The sequence below is a fragment of the Hyperolius riggenbachi genome, chromosome 5 (genome assembly GCF_040937935.1).
Source record: "Hyperolius riggenbachi isolate aHypRig1 chromosome 5, aHypRig1.pri, whole genome shotgun sequence".
Classification (NCBI taxonomy): Eukaryota; Metazoa; Chordata; class Amphibia; order Anura; family Hyperoliidae; genus Hyperolius; species Hyperolius riggenbachi.
Window position 1 is genome coordinate 1802214 of NC_090650.1, and position 16713 is coordinate 1818926.

At 49.8% G+C, this 16713-nt stretch overlaps 1 protein-coding gene across 1 annotated transcript in view; it reads right to left on the bottom strand.

Annotated features, from left to right (window-relative positions):
- The window catches only part of CALCR (calcitonin receptor), a 653324-nt gene that overhangs the window by 36593 nt on the left and 600018 nt on the right, over nucleotides 1–16713 (bottom strand). Inside the window, exons 10-11 of the mRNA XM_068238473.1 lie at nucleotides 8433–8499; nucleotides 2664–2882 (exon numbers count right to left, since the gene is read on the bottom strand). Of these exons, the coding sequence (XP_068094574.1) occupies nucleotides 2664–2882; nucleotides 8433–8499 (286 nt within the window). The remainder of the gene's footprint in view (nucleotides 1–2663; nucleotides 2883–8432; nucleotides 8500–16713) is intronic.

Sequence of the window (16713 nt, forward strand, 5' to 3'; positions counted from 1 at the left end):
ACCTATACTGGGGATACCTATAACTGGCTATGTATACTGGGGCACCTATGACTGCATTACCTATACTGGGGATACCTATAACTGGCTACCTATACTGGGGCACCTATGGCTGCATTACCTATACTGGGGATACCTATAACTGGCTATGTATACTGGGGCACCTATGGCTGCATTACCTATACTGGGGATACCTATAACTGGCTACCTATACTGGGGCACCTATAACTGGCTATCTATACTGGGACACCTATGGTTGCATTACCTATACTGGGGCACCTATGGCTGTGTTACCTACTCTGGGGATACCTATAACTGGCTATTTATACTGGGGCACCTATAACTGGCTATCTATACTGGGGCACCTATAACTGGTTATCTATACTGGGGCACCCATGGCTGCGTTACCTATACTGGGGCACCTATGGCTGTGTTACCTATACTGGGGCACCTATAACTGGCCATCTATACTGGGGCACCTATGGCTGTGTTACCTACACTGCTGCACCTGTGGCTGTGTTACCTACACTGGGGCACCTATGGCTGTGTTACCCATACTGGGGCACCTATGGCTGTGTTACCTATACTGGGGCACCTATAACTGGCTATCTATACTGGGGCATCTATGGCTGTGTTACTTATACTGGGGCACCTATGGCTGTGTTACCTATACTGGGGCACCTATGGCTGTGTTACCTATACTGGGGCACCTATGGCTGTGTTACCTATACTGGGGCACCTATGGCTGTGTTACCTATACTGGGGCACCTATAACTGGCTATCTATACTGGGGCACCTATGGCTGTGTTACCTATACTGGGGATACCTATACCTGGTTACCTATACTGGGGTACCTATGGCTGTGTTACCTATACTGAGGCATCTATGGCTGTGTTACCGATACTGGGGCACCTATGGCTGTGTTACCTATACTGGGGCACCTATGGCTGTGTTACCTATACTGGGGCACCTATGGCTGTGTTACCGATACTGGGGCACCTATGGCTGTGTTACCTATACTGGGGCACCTATGGCTGTGTTACCTATACTGGGGCACCTATGGCTGTGTTACCTATACTGGGGCACCTATAACTGGCTATGTATACCGGGGCACCTATGGCTGTGTTACCTATACTAGGGCACCTATGGCTGTGTTACCTATACTGGGGTACCTGTAGCTGTGTTACCTATACTGGGGCACCTATAACTGGCCATCTATACTGGGGTACCTGTAGCTGTGTTACCTATACTGGGGTACCTATGGCTGTGTTACCGATACTGGGGCACCTATGGCTGTGTTACCTATACTGGGGCACCTATAACTGGCCATCTATACTGGGGTACCTGTAGCTGTGTTACCTATACTGGGGCATCTATAACTGTCCATCTATACTGGGGCACCTATGGCTGTGTTACCTCTACTGGGGTACCTATGGCTGTGTTACCTATACTGGGTCACCTATGGCTGTGTTACCTATACTGGTGCACCTATAACTGGCCATCTATACTGGGGTACCTGTAGCTGTGTTACCTATACTGGGGCACCTATAACTGGCCATCTATACTGGTGTACCTGTAGCTGTGTTACCTATACTGGGGCACCTATAACTGGCCATCTATACTGGGGTACCTGTAGCTGTGTTACCTATACTGGGGCATCTATAACTGGCCATCTATACTGGGGCACCTATGGCTGTGTTACCTATACTGGGGCACCTATAACTGGCTATGTATACCGGGGCACCTATGGCTGTGTTACCTATACTAGGGCACCTATGGCTGTGTTACCTATACTGGGGTACCTGTAGCTGTGTTACCTATACTGGGGCACCTATAACTGGCCATCTATACTGGGGTACCTGTAGCTGTGTTACCTATACTGGGGTACCTATGGCTGTGTTACCGATACTGGGGCACCTATGGCTGTGTTACCTATACTGGGGCACCTATAACTGGCCATCTATACTGGGGTACCTGTAGCTGTGTTACCTATACTGGGGCATCTATAACTGTCCATCTATACTGGGGCACCTATGGCTGTGTTACCTCTACTGGGGTACCTATGGCTGTGTTACCTATACTGGGTCACCTATGGCTGTGTTACCTATACTGGTGCACCTATAACTGGCCATCTATACTGGGGTACCTGTAGCTGTGTTACCTATACTGGGGCACCTATAACTGGCCATCTATACTGGTGTACCTGTAGCTGTGTTACCTATACTGGGGCACCTATAACTGGCCATCTATACTGGGGTACCTGTAGCTGTGTTACCTATACTGGGGCATCTATAACTGGCCATCTATACTGGGGCACCTATGGCTGTGTTACCTCTACTGGGGTACCTATGGCTGTGTTACCTATACTGGGGCACCTATGGCTGTGTTACCTATACTGGGGTACCTGTAGCTGTGTTACCTATACTGGGGCACCTATGGCTGTGTTACCTATACTAGGGCACCTATGGCTGTGTTACCTATACTGGGGTACCTGTAGCTGTGTTACCTATACTGGGGCACCTATAACTGGCCACCTATACTGGGGCACCTGTAGCTGGCAATTTTGACACCATCACCCCTGGGAGCAATTTAGCCTATAAACTGCACTGATCTCTCCACATACGTGGGGACTCCCATCAGTACTGAGGCCAATGAACACTCCTTACCTGATAGTGCATCAATATGTGCATGATGTAGTCATAAATTTCCCCCGCCAGACGATTCTCCGGCCTCCATGGAAATATCACAAACTGGATGCCCAGCAGTGGTACCAGGATTAGCGTGGCTCTGACCGCCTTCATGTACATGTTGGATTCCGCGCGGTGTGTGTCCCGCAGCTTCGTCACCAGGACCAGCACGATATTCAGCAGGAAAAACAAATTCACCTGAAATCACAAAATCTTCATTACAATTATTCATGTCAATATATTTATAGATCTGTCCAGCCTCCCCCTCCCTCCCTAATGCAGCTTCCCTGGTGTCTAGTGGTCCTCCCTAATGCAGCTTCCCTGGTGTCTAGTGGTCCTCCCTAATGCAGCTTCCCTGGTGTCTAGTGGTCCCCCCTCCCTAATGCAGCTTCCCTGGTGTCCTTCCCTGGTGTCTATTGGTCCCCCCTCCCTCACTAATGCAGCTTCCCTGGTGTCTATTGGGCCAACCTCCCTCCCTAATGCAGCTTCCCTGGTGTCTAGTGGTTCCCCCTCCCTCCCTAATGCAGCTTCCCTGGTGTCTAGTGGTTCCCCCTCCCTCTCTAATGCAGCTTCCCTGGTGTCTAGTGGTTCCCCCTCCCTCTCTAATGCAGCTTCCCTGGTGTCTAGTGGTCCCCCCTCCCTCCCTAATGCAGCTTCCCTGGTGTCTAGTGGTTCCCCTCCCTCACTAATGCAGCTTCCCTTGTGTCTAGTGGTTCCCCCTCCCTCTCTAATGCAGCTTCCCTAGTGTCTAGTGGTCCCCCTCCCTCCCTAATGCAGCTTCCCTGGTGTCTAGTGGTCCCCCTCCCTTCCTAATGCAGCTTCCCTGGTGTCTAGTGGTCCCCTCTCCCTCCCTAATGCAGCTTTCCTGGTGTCTAGTGGTCCCCCCTCCCTCCCTAATGCAGCTTCCCTGGTGTCTAGTGGTCCCCCCTCCCTCCCTAATGCAGCTTCCCTGGTGTCTAGTGGTCCCCCCCTCCCTAATGCAGCTTCCCTGGTGTCTAGTGGTTCCCCCTCCCTCTCTAATGCAGCTTCCCTGGTGTCTAGTGGTCCCCCCTCCCTCCCTAATGCAGCTTCCCTGGTGTCTAGTGGTCCCCCTCCCTCCCTAATGCAGCTTCCCTGGTGTCTAGTGGTTCCCCCTCCCTCTCTAATGCAGCTTCCCTAGTGTCTAGTGGTCCCCCTCCCTCCCTAATGCAGCTTCCCTGGTGTCTAGTGGTCCCCCTCCCTCCCTAATGCAGCTTCCCCGGTGTCTAGTGGCCCCCCTCCCTCCCAAATGCAGCTTCCCCGGTGTCTAGTGGTCCCCCTCCCTCACTAATGCAGCTTCCATGGTGTCTAGTGGTCCCCCTCCCTCACTAATGCAGCTTCCCTGGTGTCTAGTGGTTCCCCCTCCCTTCCTAATGCAGCTTCCCTAGTGTCTAGTGGCCCCCCCTCACTTCCTAATGCAGCTTCCCTGGTGTCTAGTGGTCCCCCCCTCCCTCCCTAATGCAGCTTCCCTGGTGTCTAGTGGTCCCCCTCCCTCCCTAATGCAGCTTCCCTGGTGTCTAGTGGTTCCCCCTCCCTCCCTAATGCAGCTTCCCTGGTGTCTAGTGGTCCCCCCTCCCTCCCTAATGCAGCTTCCCTGGTGTCTGCTTTCCCCCCCCCCCCCTGTGCCCCCCTGTGATGTTCCTCAGCCCTCCCTCCTGTATTGATCCCCCTCCAGCCCCCCCCCCCCCCCTAGTATCAGCCTGCTGTGACTATAGCAAGTTCTGTATATTTGTGGACAGATTGTTCACATAAAGTGTTTCCTTTCCATCTTGCCAGGTTTCTGCACCGCTAATAAATGCTGAATTTCCGAACAAGTGTCGAGTGGCCTGACCTCCGCCTGTGTGCCGAGAGCTGGGGACAGGAAGGAGCAGGGCATTCTGGGAAACCCAGACTACATCACTGCCTTGTGTACTTGACTTCTGTGACATTTGGACTCTGGTGCCCGAGGCAAGGAGCAGAAGCTGAACTTTACAGCCATAAAATCCCAGAAGCGGGAAGGTCACTGTAACAGCAGAAAATCATAGAATTCCTGAATATAATACGTATGATTTGCAAGGGAAGCAGCCCGCAAAGGACAGATCCTTCAAATGTAAATGATAACAGTTACAATCGTGTTACCAGCAGAATGGCATCACTGAGCAGCATGCAGGCAATCATGGATACCCAGCATGCTTTGCAATTACCCGGAGCTCCCCTTAATCATTGTGTTCAGCACTAAATATACATTAAAAATATTATGTTATTTATGAATGTGAAATATTGCAAATGTGTGTTCTTCATCTCACAGGTGAGGTAAAGACCATTGTTGCTTATTGTTGCAGTAAAAAATTCTCTAAGATTACAAGACCAAAGTCCCCAGACTTGGGAAATGATAACCGATGACTCCATCCTAATCCTTTGTATCCAGATCCCTTCTATTTACTGCACTGTAGCAAAACAAGGCTTTTCCTGACCTTATACAGCTCCTCAGCCAGACCACCAGGTGGAGCACCAAACTCATTCCAATTCATTCATCACAACAAAACAAAAGTCCTGTTTACATGTTTAAACTTTAACTTAAAGTGCTATTATACTTTACAAATGAAAATCTAACCCCTCCCCCCACCGTATTGTAATAATTAAAGTATCATCTATAAGTCTGTCTGACAATCATTTCTTTTTAATTTTAGGACTCTTACACACTACACGCGATTCCAATTTTTTATACGATCCAATATTTGCTACGTTTTTTAATCGGAATCAACAATCGTATTCTATAAAAAAAAAAAAAATTGGAATTGCATGTAGTGTGCAAGAGGCCTTATACTGTACATTTTACTCTGGTTATTTCTTGCCATTGCCGGTGATATAGGAAGAGGCTGTGGATAAGATATAATCCCAGTCGCTGCAGGAGGAAGGGGTGTATTGGAGATGTGGCCTTGATCCTTGCTGCGCCCTCCCTGCAGTTGCTGGAAAAGGCAAGAAATAACCCGTGTATAATGTACAGTGGAAAATGATTTTCACACATGAGCAATTAAAAAAAAGTTGATTGTAAGGCCGGGTCTTATAGATTTAATCAACAATACAGTGTTTCTGAGAGCAGAGAAACCTCATATTGCTCCCTTTACAAGTCCCCTCCAAGCTTCCTCTGCGTTTCATGTTGTGAAGACTGCGTGATTTCGGCACAAGTAATTTATGCTCTCCTGGAATTACATCTGCCAGAAGCAAGAACATGTTGTCGAGGTTCTGCTAATAGTAAGGCTGTTGGCGGTATCGCTTGGCTGCCTCTGCGCGGTATTGCTTGGCTGCCTCCCCAGTGCAGGCATGAGATTTCCATCTTCCTGCAGAGATGTCCAATGAGAAAATTGGTCAGAAATATCTCTGGCCTTCGCTGTTTCTGGCTATTATCCTGTTTTACGCTTCTCATATGGAGTTAATCACGTTATTCCTCGCTGCTTGGGAAACTCCCAGGAGAGCTGGTCACGCGCTGCATATAGAATGTTTACTGGTAAAGTCAGAAGAGTCTCAGGGTAGCCGCACATTTAATTGGAAACCTTCAGATCCGTTAAGCTATGTACCCACTGAAAGATAGATCATGCGAACACTACACGGTCTGTCTTTCACGATATTCATGTGGCGTGATGAGTTGACAGTCGATATAGTAAACATCTGATTGGTAAACGATGCAGAACGTGTGAAAAGCAATGGAGACTTTGCCAACCCACCATTTAATAATCATTTATAGCTCTGTGCACACTGATGTAATCACAATTGAAAGATTATCTGCCAATGCCATCATGAGGGTTATTCAAAAAGAACTGTCATAGATTGTTCATCTAAACATGTAATTTGCTAACTTGTTTTCCTGCTGATATCTGCTGTCCGTTGTTCATTTTGTTCATCTTTTTTAATCTTTGTTTGATCTTTTTTTAGCTTGTGGGTAAGAGGCTTTATACTGTAAAACTGGTAGAGAGTGGAACACTGAAGAATAATGACAGCAGGAAGGTGAAAAGAAAGTTCCAGACCAAGGAACCGAGAAGAGAATGCAGAGTAACAGAGCAGTCTAATGATCTGTCCATAGCTGGAGCGTCCGAGGAACTCAACTGAGAAGCTACAGACCACCTCTACTCTCGCTGGAGCATCCGAGGAACTCAACTGAGAAGCTACAAACCACCTCTACCCACGCTGGATTGTCCGAGGAACTAAACTGAGAAGCTACAGACCACCTCTACTCTCACTGGAGCATCCGAGGAACTCAACTGAGAAGCTACAAACCACCTCTACCCATGCTGGATTGTCCGAGGAACTCAACTGAGAAGCTACAGACCACCTCTACCCACGCTGGAGCATCCGAGGAACTCAACTGTGAAGCTACAGACCACCTCTACTCTCGCTGGAGCATCCGAAGAACTCAACTGAGAAGCTACAAACCACCTCTACCCACGCTGTATTGTCCGAGGAACTCAACTGAGAAGCTACAGACCACCTCTACTCTCGCTGGAGCATGCGAGGAACTCAACTGAGAAGCTACAAACCACCTCTACCCACGCTGGAGCATCCGAGGAACTCAACTGAGAAGCTACAAACCACCTCTACCCACGCTGGAGCATCCGAGGAACTCAACTGAGAAGCTACAAACCACCTCTACCCACGCTGGATTGTCCGAGGAACTCAACTGAGAAGATACAAACCACCTCTACCCACGCTGTATTGTCCGAGGAACTCAACTGAGAAGCTACAGACCACCTCTACTCTCGCTGGAGCATCTGAGGAACTCAACTGAGAAGCTACAAACCACCTCTACCCACGCTGGAGCATCCGAGGAACTCAACTGAGAAGCTACAAACCACCTCTACCCACGCTGGAGCATCCGAGGAACTCAACTGAGAAGCTACAAACCACCTCTACCCATGCTGGAGCATCCGAGGAACTCAACTGAGAAGCTACAAACCACCTCTACCCACGCTGGATTGTCCGAGGAACTCAACTGAGAAGCTACAAACCACCTCTACCCACACTCTGGAGCATCCAAAGAACTTAACTGAGAAGCTACAGACCACCTCTACCCACGCTGGAGCATCCGAGGAACTTAACTGAGAAGCCACATACCACCTCCACTCTTGCTGGAGTGTCCGAGGAACTCAACTGAGGAGCTATAAACCACTTCCACTCTCCTATAAACCACCTCCACAAGCCGTGCTTCACACCAGAACGTAGGAACTGACATCTAGTAAAGGACTCAGCATACCACATCTAGGACACCGTCCTCTGCAAAACTGACACCGAATATAGAAAGGAATCAAAGCTGAAAAAAATAATGTAGACAACCAAAAATAACAATGAAAGGAAAGGAGGAGTGTGGAGTGTAGAGGAGCATGCAGGAAACTACTGATTATAAAAATATGACTTGTTACTTCATGGACAGTCTGCAAGATACAAACGAGCTTCCGGTGCAGATTCAGCCCCGGAAGTGACGTATCGATACGTGTGATTGTCACGGGTGGCAGAGGAAATTGGTTCATTTTGTATATACATAACAATGTAGGATATTTCACAAAATAGAAGTACTCCTTAGGGTAGATTATCACCTCAGGTGAGTTTAGATGGCTAGTGATTTAGGCGAGTGATTTTTGTGTTTTTCTGTCATTGCATAGATGTGTTCCACGTGCGTATGTATGCTGAGCGGTGTAATACAATGACACCAGCATTACGGATGGGACAGCTGGATGTACACCAGAGCGGAGCTCTTACCAGTAATGCCGCCATGATTGGACCGTGGACGATATATAACAGGTGGGTCTCTACGCTCATCCAGCAGCTGCAAGACAAACACAAGAAATGTCATCTGCTGTCCCCGAGCCCAAAACACACCCTAACTCTAAACCTCACATGCGCCGTAACCCTCACACATACCGTAATATAACACGTGCCCTAACATCACATGTGCCCTATTGTCACACATACCCTAACACTCACACGTGCCCTAATGTCACACATACCGTAATATAACACGTGCCCTAACATCACATGTGCCCTATTGTCACACATACCCTAACACTCACACGCGCCCTAACGTCACACATACCGTAATATTACACGTGCCCTAACATCACACGTGCCCTATTGTCACACATACCCTAACCCTCACACGCGCCCCAACGTCACACATACCGTAATATAACACGTGCCCTAACATCACACGTGCCCTATTGTCACACATACCCTAACCCTCACATGCGCCCTAACGTCACACATACCGTAACATAACACGTGCCCTAACATCACACGTGCCCTATTGTCACACATACCCTAACCCTCACACGCGCCCCAACGTCACACATACCGTAATATAACACGTGCCCTAACATCACATGTGCCCTATTGTCACACATACCCTAACCCTCACATGCGCCCTAACGTCACACATACCGTAATATAACACGTGCCCTAACATCACACGTGCCCTATTGTCACACATACCCTAACACTCACACACGCCCTAACATCACACATACCGTAATATAACACGTGCCCTAACATCACACGTGCCCTATTGTCACACATACCCTAACCCTCACACGCGCCCTAACATCACACATACCGTAATATAACACGTGCCCTAACACCACACGCGCCCTAACGTTACACATACCGTAATATAACACGTGCCCTAACATCACACGTGTCCTATTGTCACACATACCCTAACCCTCACACGCGCCCTAACATCACACATACCGTAATATTACACGTGCCCTAACATCACACGTGCCCTATTGTCACACATACCCTAACCCTCACACGCGCCCTAACGTCACACATACCCTAACACTCACACACGCCCTAACATCACACATACCGTAATATAACACGTGCCCTAACATCACACGTGCCCTATTGTCACACATACCCTAACCCTCACACACGCCCTAACGTCACACATACCGTAATATAACACGTGCCCTAACATCACACGTGCCCTATTGTCACACATACCCTAACATCACACGTGCCCTAAAGTCACACATACCGTAATATTCCACGTGCCCTAACATCACACGTGCCCTATTGTCACACATACCCTGACCCTCACACGCGCCCTAACGTCACATATACCGTAATATAACACGTGCCCTAACATCACACGTGCCCTATTGTCACACATACCCTAACACTCACATGCGCCCTAACATCACACATACCGTAATATAACACGTGCCCTAACATCACACGTGCCCTATTGTCACACATACCCTAACCCTCACACGCGCCCTAACATCACACATACCGTAATATAACACGTGCCCTAACACCACACGCGCCCTAACGTTACACATACCGTAATATAACACGTGCCCTAACATCACACGTGCCCTATTGTCACACATACCCTAACCCTCACACGCGCCCTAACATCACACATACCGTAATATTACACGTGCCCTAACATCACACGTGCCCTATTGTCACACATACCCTAACCCTCACACGTACCCTAACATCACACATACCGTAATATAACACGTGCCCTAACATCACACGTGCCCTATTGTCACACATACCCTAACATCACACGTGCCCTAACGTCACACGTGCCCTAACGTCACACGTGTCCTATTGTCACACATACCCTAACCCTCACACACGCCCTAACGTCACACATACCGTGATATAACACGTGCCCTAACATCACACGTGCCCTAACATCACACATACCGTACTATTACACGTGCCCTAACATCACACGTGCCCTATTGTCACACATACCCTAACATCACACGTGCCCTAACGTCACACGTGTCCTATTGTCACACATACCCTAACACTCACACACGCCCTAACATCACACATACCGTAATATTACACGTGCCCTAACATCACACGTGCCCTATTGTCACACATACCCTAACACTCACACGCGCCCTAACATCACACATACCGTAATATATAACACGTGCCCTAACATCACACGTGCCTTATTGTCACACATACCCTAACCCTCACACACGCCCTAACGTCACACATACCGTAATATTACACGTGCCCTAACATCACACTTGCCCTATTGTCACACATACCCTAACCCGCACACGCGCCCTAACATCACACGTGCCCTATTGTCACACATACCCTAACCCGCACACGCGCCCTAACATCACACATACCGTAATATTACACGTGCCCTAACATCACACGTGCCCAATTGTCACACATACCCTAACCCTCACACGCGCCCTAATGTCACACATACCGTAATATAACACATGCCCTAACATCACACGTGCCCTATTGTCACACATACCCTAACCCGCACACGCGCCCTAACATCACACATACCGTAATATTACACGTGCCCTAACATCACACGTGCCCTATTGTCACACATACCCTAACCCTCACACACGCCCTAACGTCACACATACCGTAATATAACACGTGCCCTAACATCACACGTGCCCTATTGTCACACATACCCTAACACTCACACACGCCCTAACATCACACATACCGTAATATAACACGTGCCCTAACATCACACGTGCCCTATTGTCACACATACCCTAACACTCACACACGCCCTAACATCACACATACCGTAATATAACACGTGCCCTAACATCACACGTGCCCTATTGTCACACATACCCTAACCCTCACACGCGCCCTAACATCACACATACCGTAATATAACACGTGCCCTAACACCACACGCGCCCTAACGTTACACATACCGTAATATAACACGTGCCCTAACATCACACGTGTCCTATTGTCACACATACCCTAACCCTCACACGTGCCCTAATGTCACACATACCGTAATATAACACGTGCCCTAACATCACACGTGCCCTATTGTCACACATACCCTAACCCTCACACGCGCCCTAACATCACACATACCGTAATATAACACGTGCCCTAACATCACACGTGCCCTATTGTCACACATACCCTAACCCTCACACGTGCCCTAATGTCACACATACCGTAATATAACACGTGCCCTAACATCACACGTGCCCTATTGTCACACATACCCTAACATCACACGTGCCCTAAAGTCACACATACCGTAATATAACACGTGCCCTAACATCACACGTGCCCTATTGTCACACATACCCTGACCCTCACACGCGCCCTAACGTCACATATACCGTAATATAACACGTGCCCTAACATCACACGTGCCCTATTGTCACACATACCCTAACACTCACACACGCCCCAACGTCACACATACCGTAATATAACACGTGCCCTAACATCACACGTGCCCTATTGTCACACATACCCTAACCCTCACACGCGCCCCAACGTCACACATACCGTAATATAACACGTGCCCTAACATCACACGTGCCCTATTGTCACACATACCCTAACACTCACATGCGCCCTAACATCACACATACCGTAATATTACACGTGCCCTAACATCACACGTGCCCTATTGTCACACATACCCTAACCCTCACACGTACCCTAACATCACACATACCGTAATATAACACGTGCCCTAACATCACACGTGCCCTATTGTCACACATACCCTAACATCACACGTGCCCTAACGTCACACGTGCCCTAACGTCACACGTGTCCTATTGTCACACATACCCTAACCCTCACACACGCCCTAACGTCACACATACCGTGATATAACACGTGCCCTAACATCACACGTGCCCTAACATCACACATACCGTAATATTACACGTGCCCTAACATCACACGTGCCCTATTGTCACACATACCCTAACATCACACGTGCCCTAACGTCACACGTGTCCTATTGTCACACATACCCTAACACTCACACACGCCCTAACATCACACATACCGTAATATTACACGTGCCCTAACATCACACGTGCCCTATTGTCACACATACCCTAACACTCACACGCGCCCTAACATCACACATACCGTAATATATAACACGTGCCCTAACATCACACGTGCCTTATTGTCACACATACCCTAACCCTCACACACGCCCTAACGTCACACATACCGTAATATTACACGTGCCCTAACATCACACGTGCCCTATTGTCACACATACCCTAACCCTCACACGCGCCCTAACGTCACACATACCGTAATATAACACGTGCCCTAACATCACACGTGCCCTATTGTCACACATACCCTAACCCTCACACACGCCCTAACGTCACACATACCGTAATATAACACGTGCCCTAACATCACATGTGCCCTATTGTCACACATACCCTAACCCTCACACGCGCCCTAACATCACACATACCGTAATATAACACGTGCCCTAACACCACACGCGCCCTATTGTCACACATACCCTAACCCTCACACGCGCCCTAACATCACACATACCGTAATATAACACGTGCCCTAACACCACACGCGCCCTAACGTTACACATACCGTAATATAACACGTGCCCTAACATCACACGTGTCCTATTGTCACACATACCCTAACCCTCACACGCGCCCTAACATCACACATACCGTAATATTACACGTGCCCTAACATCACACGTGCCCTATTGTCACACATACCCTAACACTCACACACGCCCTAACATCACACATACCGTAATATTACACGTGCCCTAACATCACACGTGCCCTATTGTCACACATACCCTAACACTCACACGCGCCCTAACATCACACATACCGTAATATATAACACGTGCCCTAACATCACACGTGCCTTATTGTCACACATACCCTAACCCTCACACACGCCCTAACGTCACACATACCGTAATATTACACGTGCCCTAACATCACACGTGCCCTATTGTCACACATACCCTAACCCTCACACGCGCCCTAACGTCACACATACCGTAATATAACACGTGCCCTAACATCACACGTGCCCTATTGTCACACATACCCTAACCCTCACACACGCCCTAACGTCACACATACCGTAATATAACACGTGCCCTTACATCACATGTGCCCTATTGTCACACATACCCTAACCCTCACACGCGCCCTAACATCACACATACCGTAATATAACACGTGCCCTAACACCACACGCGCCCTATTGTCACACATACCCTAACCCTCACACGCGCCCTAACATCACACATACCGTAATATAACACGTGCCCTAACACCACACGCGCCCTAACGTTACACATACCGTAATATAACACGTGCCCTAACATCACACGTGTCCTATTGTCACACATACCCTAACCCTCACACGCGCCCTAACATCACACATACCGTAATATTACACGTGCCCTAACATCACACGTGCCCTATTGTCACACATACCCTAACCCTCACACGCGCCCTAATGTCACACATACCGTAATATAGCACATGCCCTAACATCACACGTGCCCTATTGTCACACATACCCTAACCCTCACACGCGTCCTAACATCACACATACCGTAATATAACACGTGCCCTAACATCACACATGCCATATTGTCACACATACCCTAACCCTCACACGCGCCCTAACGTCACATCCGCCCTAATGTCACACAAACCCTAACGTCACACATCCTGTAATGTCACATGCCCCCTAACGTCACAGGTGCCCTAATGTCACACAAACCCTAACATCACACATGCTGTAATGTCACATGCCCCCTTACGTCACACGCCCCCTAACGTCACACGTGCCCTAACGTCACATGCCCCCTAACGTCATATGCCCCCTAACGTCATACGCCCCCTAATGTCACACGCCCCCTAACGGCACACGCCCCCTAACGTTACACGTGCCCTAATGTCACATGCCCCCTAACGTCACACGCCCCCTAACGTCACACGCCCCCTAACGTCATACGCCCCCTAACGTCATACGCCCCCTAATGTCACACGCCCCCTAACGTCATACGCCCCCTAATGTCACACGCCCCCTAACGTCACACGCCCCCTAACGTCACACACACTCTAACCCTCACACGCGCCAGGGAGAGGTAACCAGCAGCAGAACAGCCATTACAAATTCCAATTATGATAAAGTTACAAAGGTAAAATCAAACTTCTGACTTAAAGGAAACACGAGATAAAAATACACTGATGAGATAAACAATTGTATCTATTCTCCAACTCCTAAAAATTAAAAATTTTTTTTAAAGATATCCTACAGTTTTATTGTTGTACTAGCTGGACGCCCGGCGTTGCCCGTGTATGTATTTGGCTGGTGTTGCCCGGGTATGTATTTGGCTGGTGTTGGCTCCGCCCACTTTTTCTAACCTTAACACACAATTACTCAATGACAAAGTGTGTGATGTTTGCGGTCTTTGGCATCAATAATGTGCAGTGGTGACGCCTGCAGCTTTGCGCGCACAAAGGCTTACGCCCGCGTGCTACATTTGCACACAATAACCCTTGTTTAGAACGTGGGCGTAAGCTGCAGGCGTCACCTCGCGTGTTAAATGCATAGCACAGCCTCATTACTCATGCAGGAAGAGGACCATCTGGGCAGTTTGGAAGTGTCACGTGAAGTCCACAGCCAGGGAAATGGTGATAAGCACAGTGTGACTGCAGTCAGGGGAGGACTGGCCCAGGGGGACGGGGGGCAATTGCCCCCCGGGCCGCCCGAATCTTAAGTAGTTAGGGCCACATACCACAGGTGACAGGTTCGCAGTGGGGATCGCAACCTCGCGCGATATTTCCCGGCAAGTTGAAGTATCCAATCAGAGAAGGGGCTGAGGCGGCCGGCCGTGGTGTGCCATTGTGCGTGGCTGCGCCTGCGGTGGATGTGAGTGGCACAAGGACACAAATAGCTTAGGTCCTCTCCGGCCCGGTGGGTTGACCCTGCTTGACTCCGCCCCCCGCCTGGAGCCATTGTCGCCCACAACGTGCTGCTGTGCCTGCGGTGTCATCGGATTGAGCTGTCTCACTCTTCAGCTTTCTGTGCTGGGGGGGCTGGGGGCCTGGAGCTGTGGCTATGAGTGGCTGGCTGGAGGAGTCGGACACAGTCCTCCCCTGTGCTGCTGTGCCTGCGGTGTCGTCAGAGTGAGCCGTCTCACTCTTCAGCTTTCTGTGCTGGGGGGGCTGGGGGCCTGGAGCTGTGGCTACGAGTGGCTGGCTGGCCTGGCTGGAGGAGTCGGACACAGTCCTCCCCTGTGCTGCTGTGCCTGAGGTGTCATCGGAGTGAGCTGTATCACTCTTCAGCTTTCTGTGCTGGGGGGGCTGGGGGCCTGGAGCTGTGGCTATGAGTGGCTGGCTGGAGGAGTCGGACACAGTCCTCCCCTGTGCTGCTGTGCCTGAGGTGTCATCGGAGTGAGCTGTATCACTCTTCAGCTTTCTGTGCTGGGGGGGCTGGGGGCCTGGAGCTGTGGCTACGAGTGGCTGGCTGGCCTGGCTGGAGGAGTCAGACACAGTCCTCCCCTGTGCTGCTGTGCCTGAGGTGTCGTCGGAGTGAGCTGTCTCACTCTTCAGCTTTCTGTGCTGGGGGGGCTGGGGGCCTGGAGCTGCGGCTACGAGTGGCTGGCTGGAGGAGTCGGACACAGTCCTCCCCTGTGCTGCTGTGCCTGCGGTGTCATCGGAGTGAGCTGTCTCACTCTTCAGCTTTCTGTGCTGGGGGCCTGGAGCTGCGGCTACGAGTGGCTGGCTGGAGGAGTCGGACACAGTCCTCCCCTGTGCTGCTGTGCCTGCGGTGTCATCGGAGTGAGCTGTCTCACTCTTCAGCTTTCTGTGCTGGGGGGGCTGGGGGCCTGGAGCTGCGGCTACGAGTGGCTGGCTGGCCTGGCTGGAGGAGTCGGACACTCTGGGGGCTGGGAGTCGGAGATGCCACCTATAGCTGCTTGCTGCTGTGGAGGAGGAGGAGGTGTAGGACTGAGAAGACAGGAGGATAGAGGAGGTCGGGTCCAGGTCGCCAGAGGAGAAGGTGGTTTTTATAAATTTTGTTTCTGTACTTCTTCTCCCTTCTTGTCACTGAGTTACTCACACTTTGCTGCCTGCCTGCTACTGCTATCAAATTCAAATTCAATTCAGGGCCTGAGGTTTTTTTTGTATGATAATCATCCCCATTCTGACCCTGACCTGAG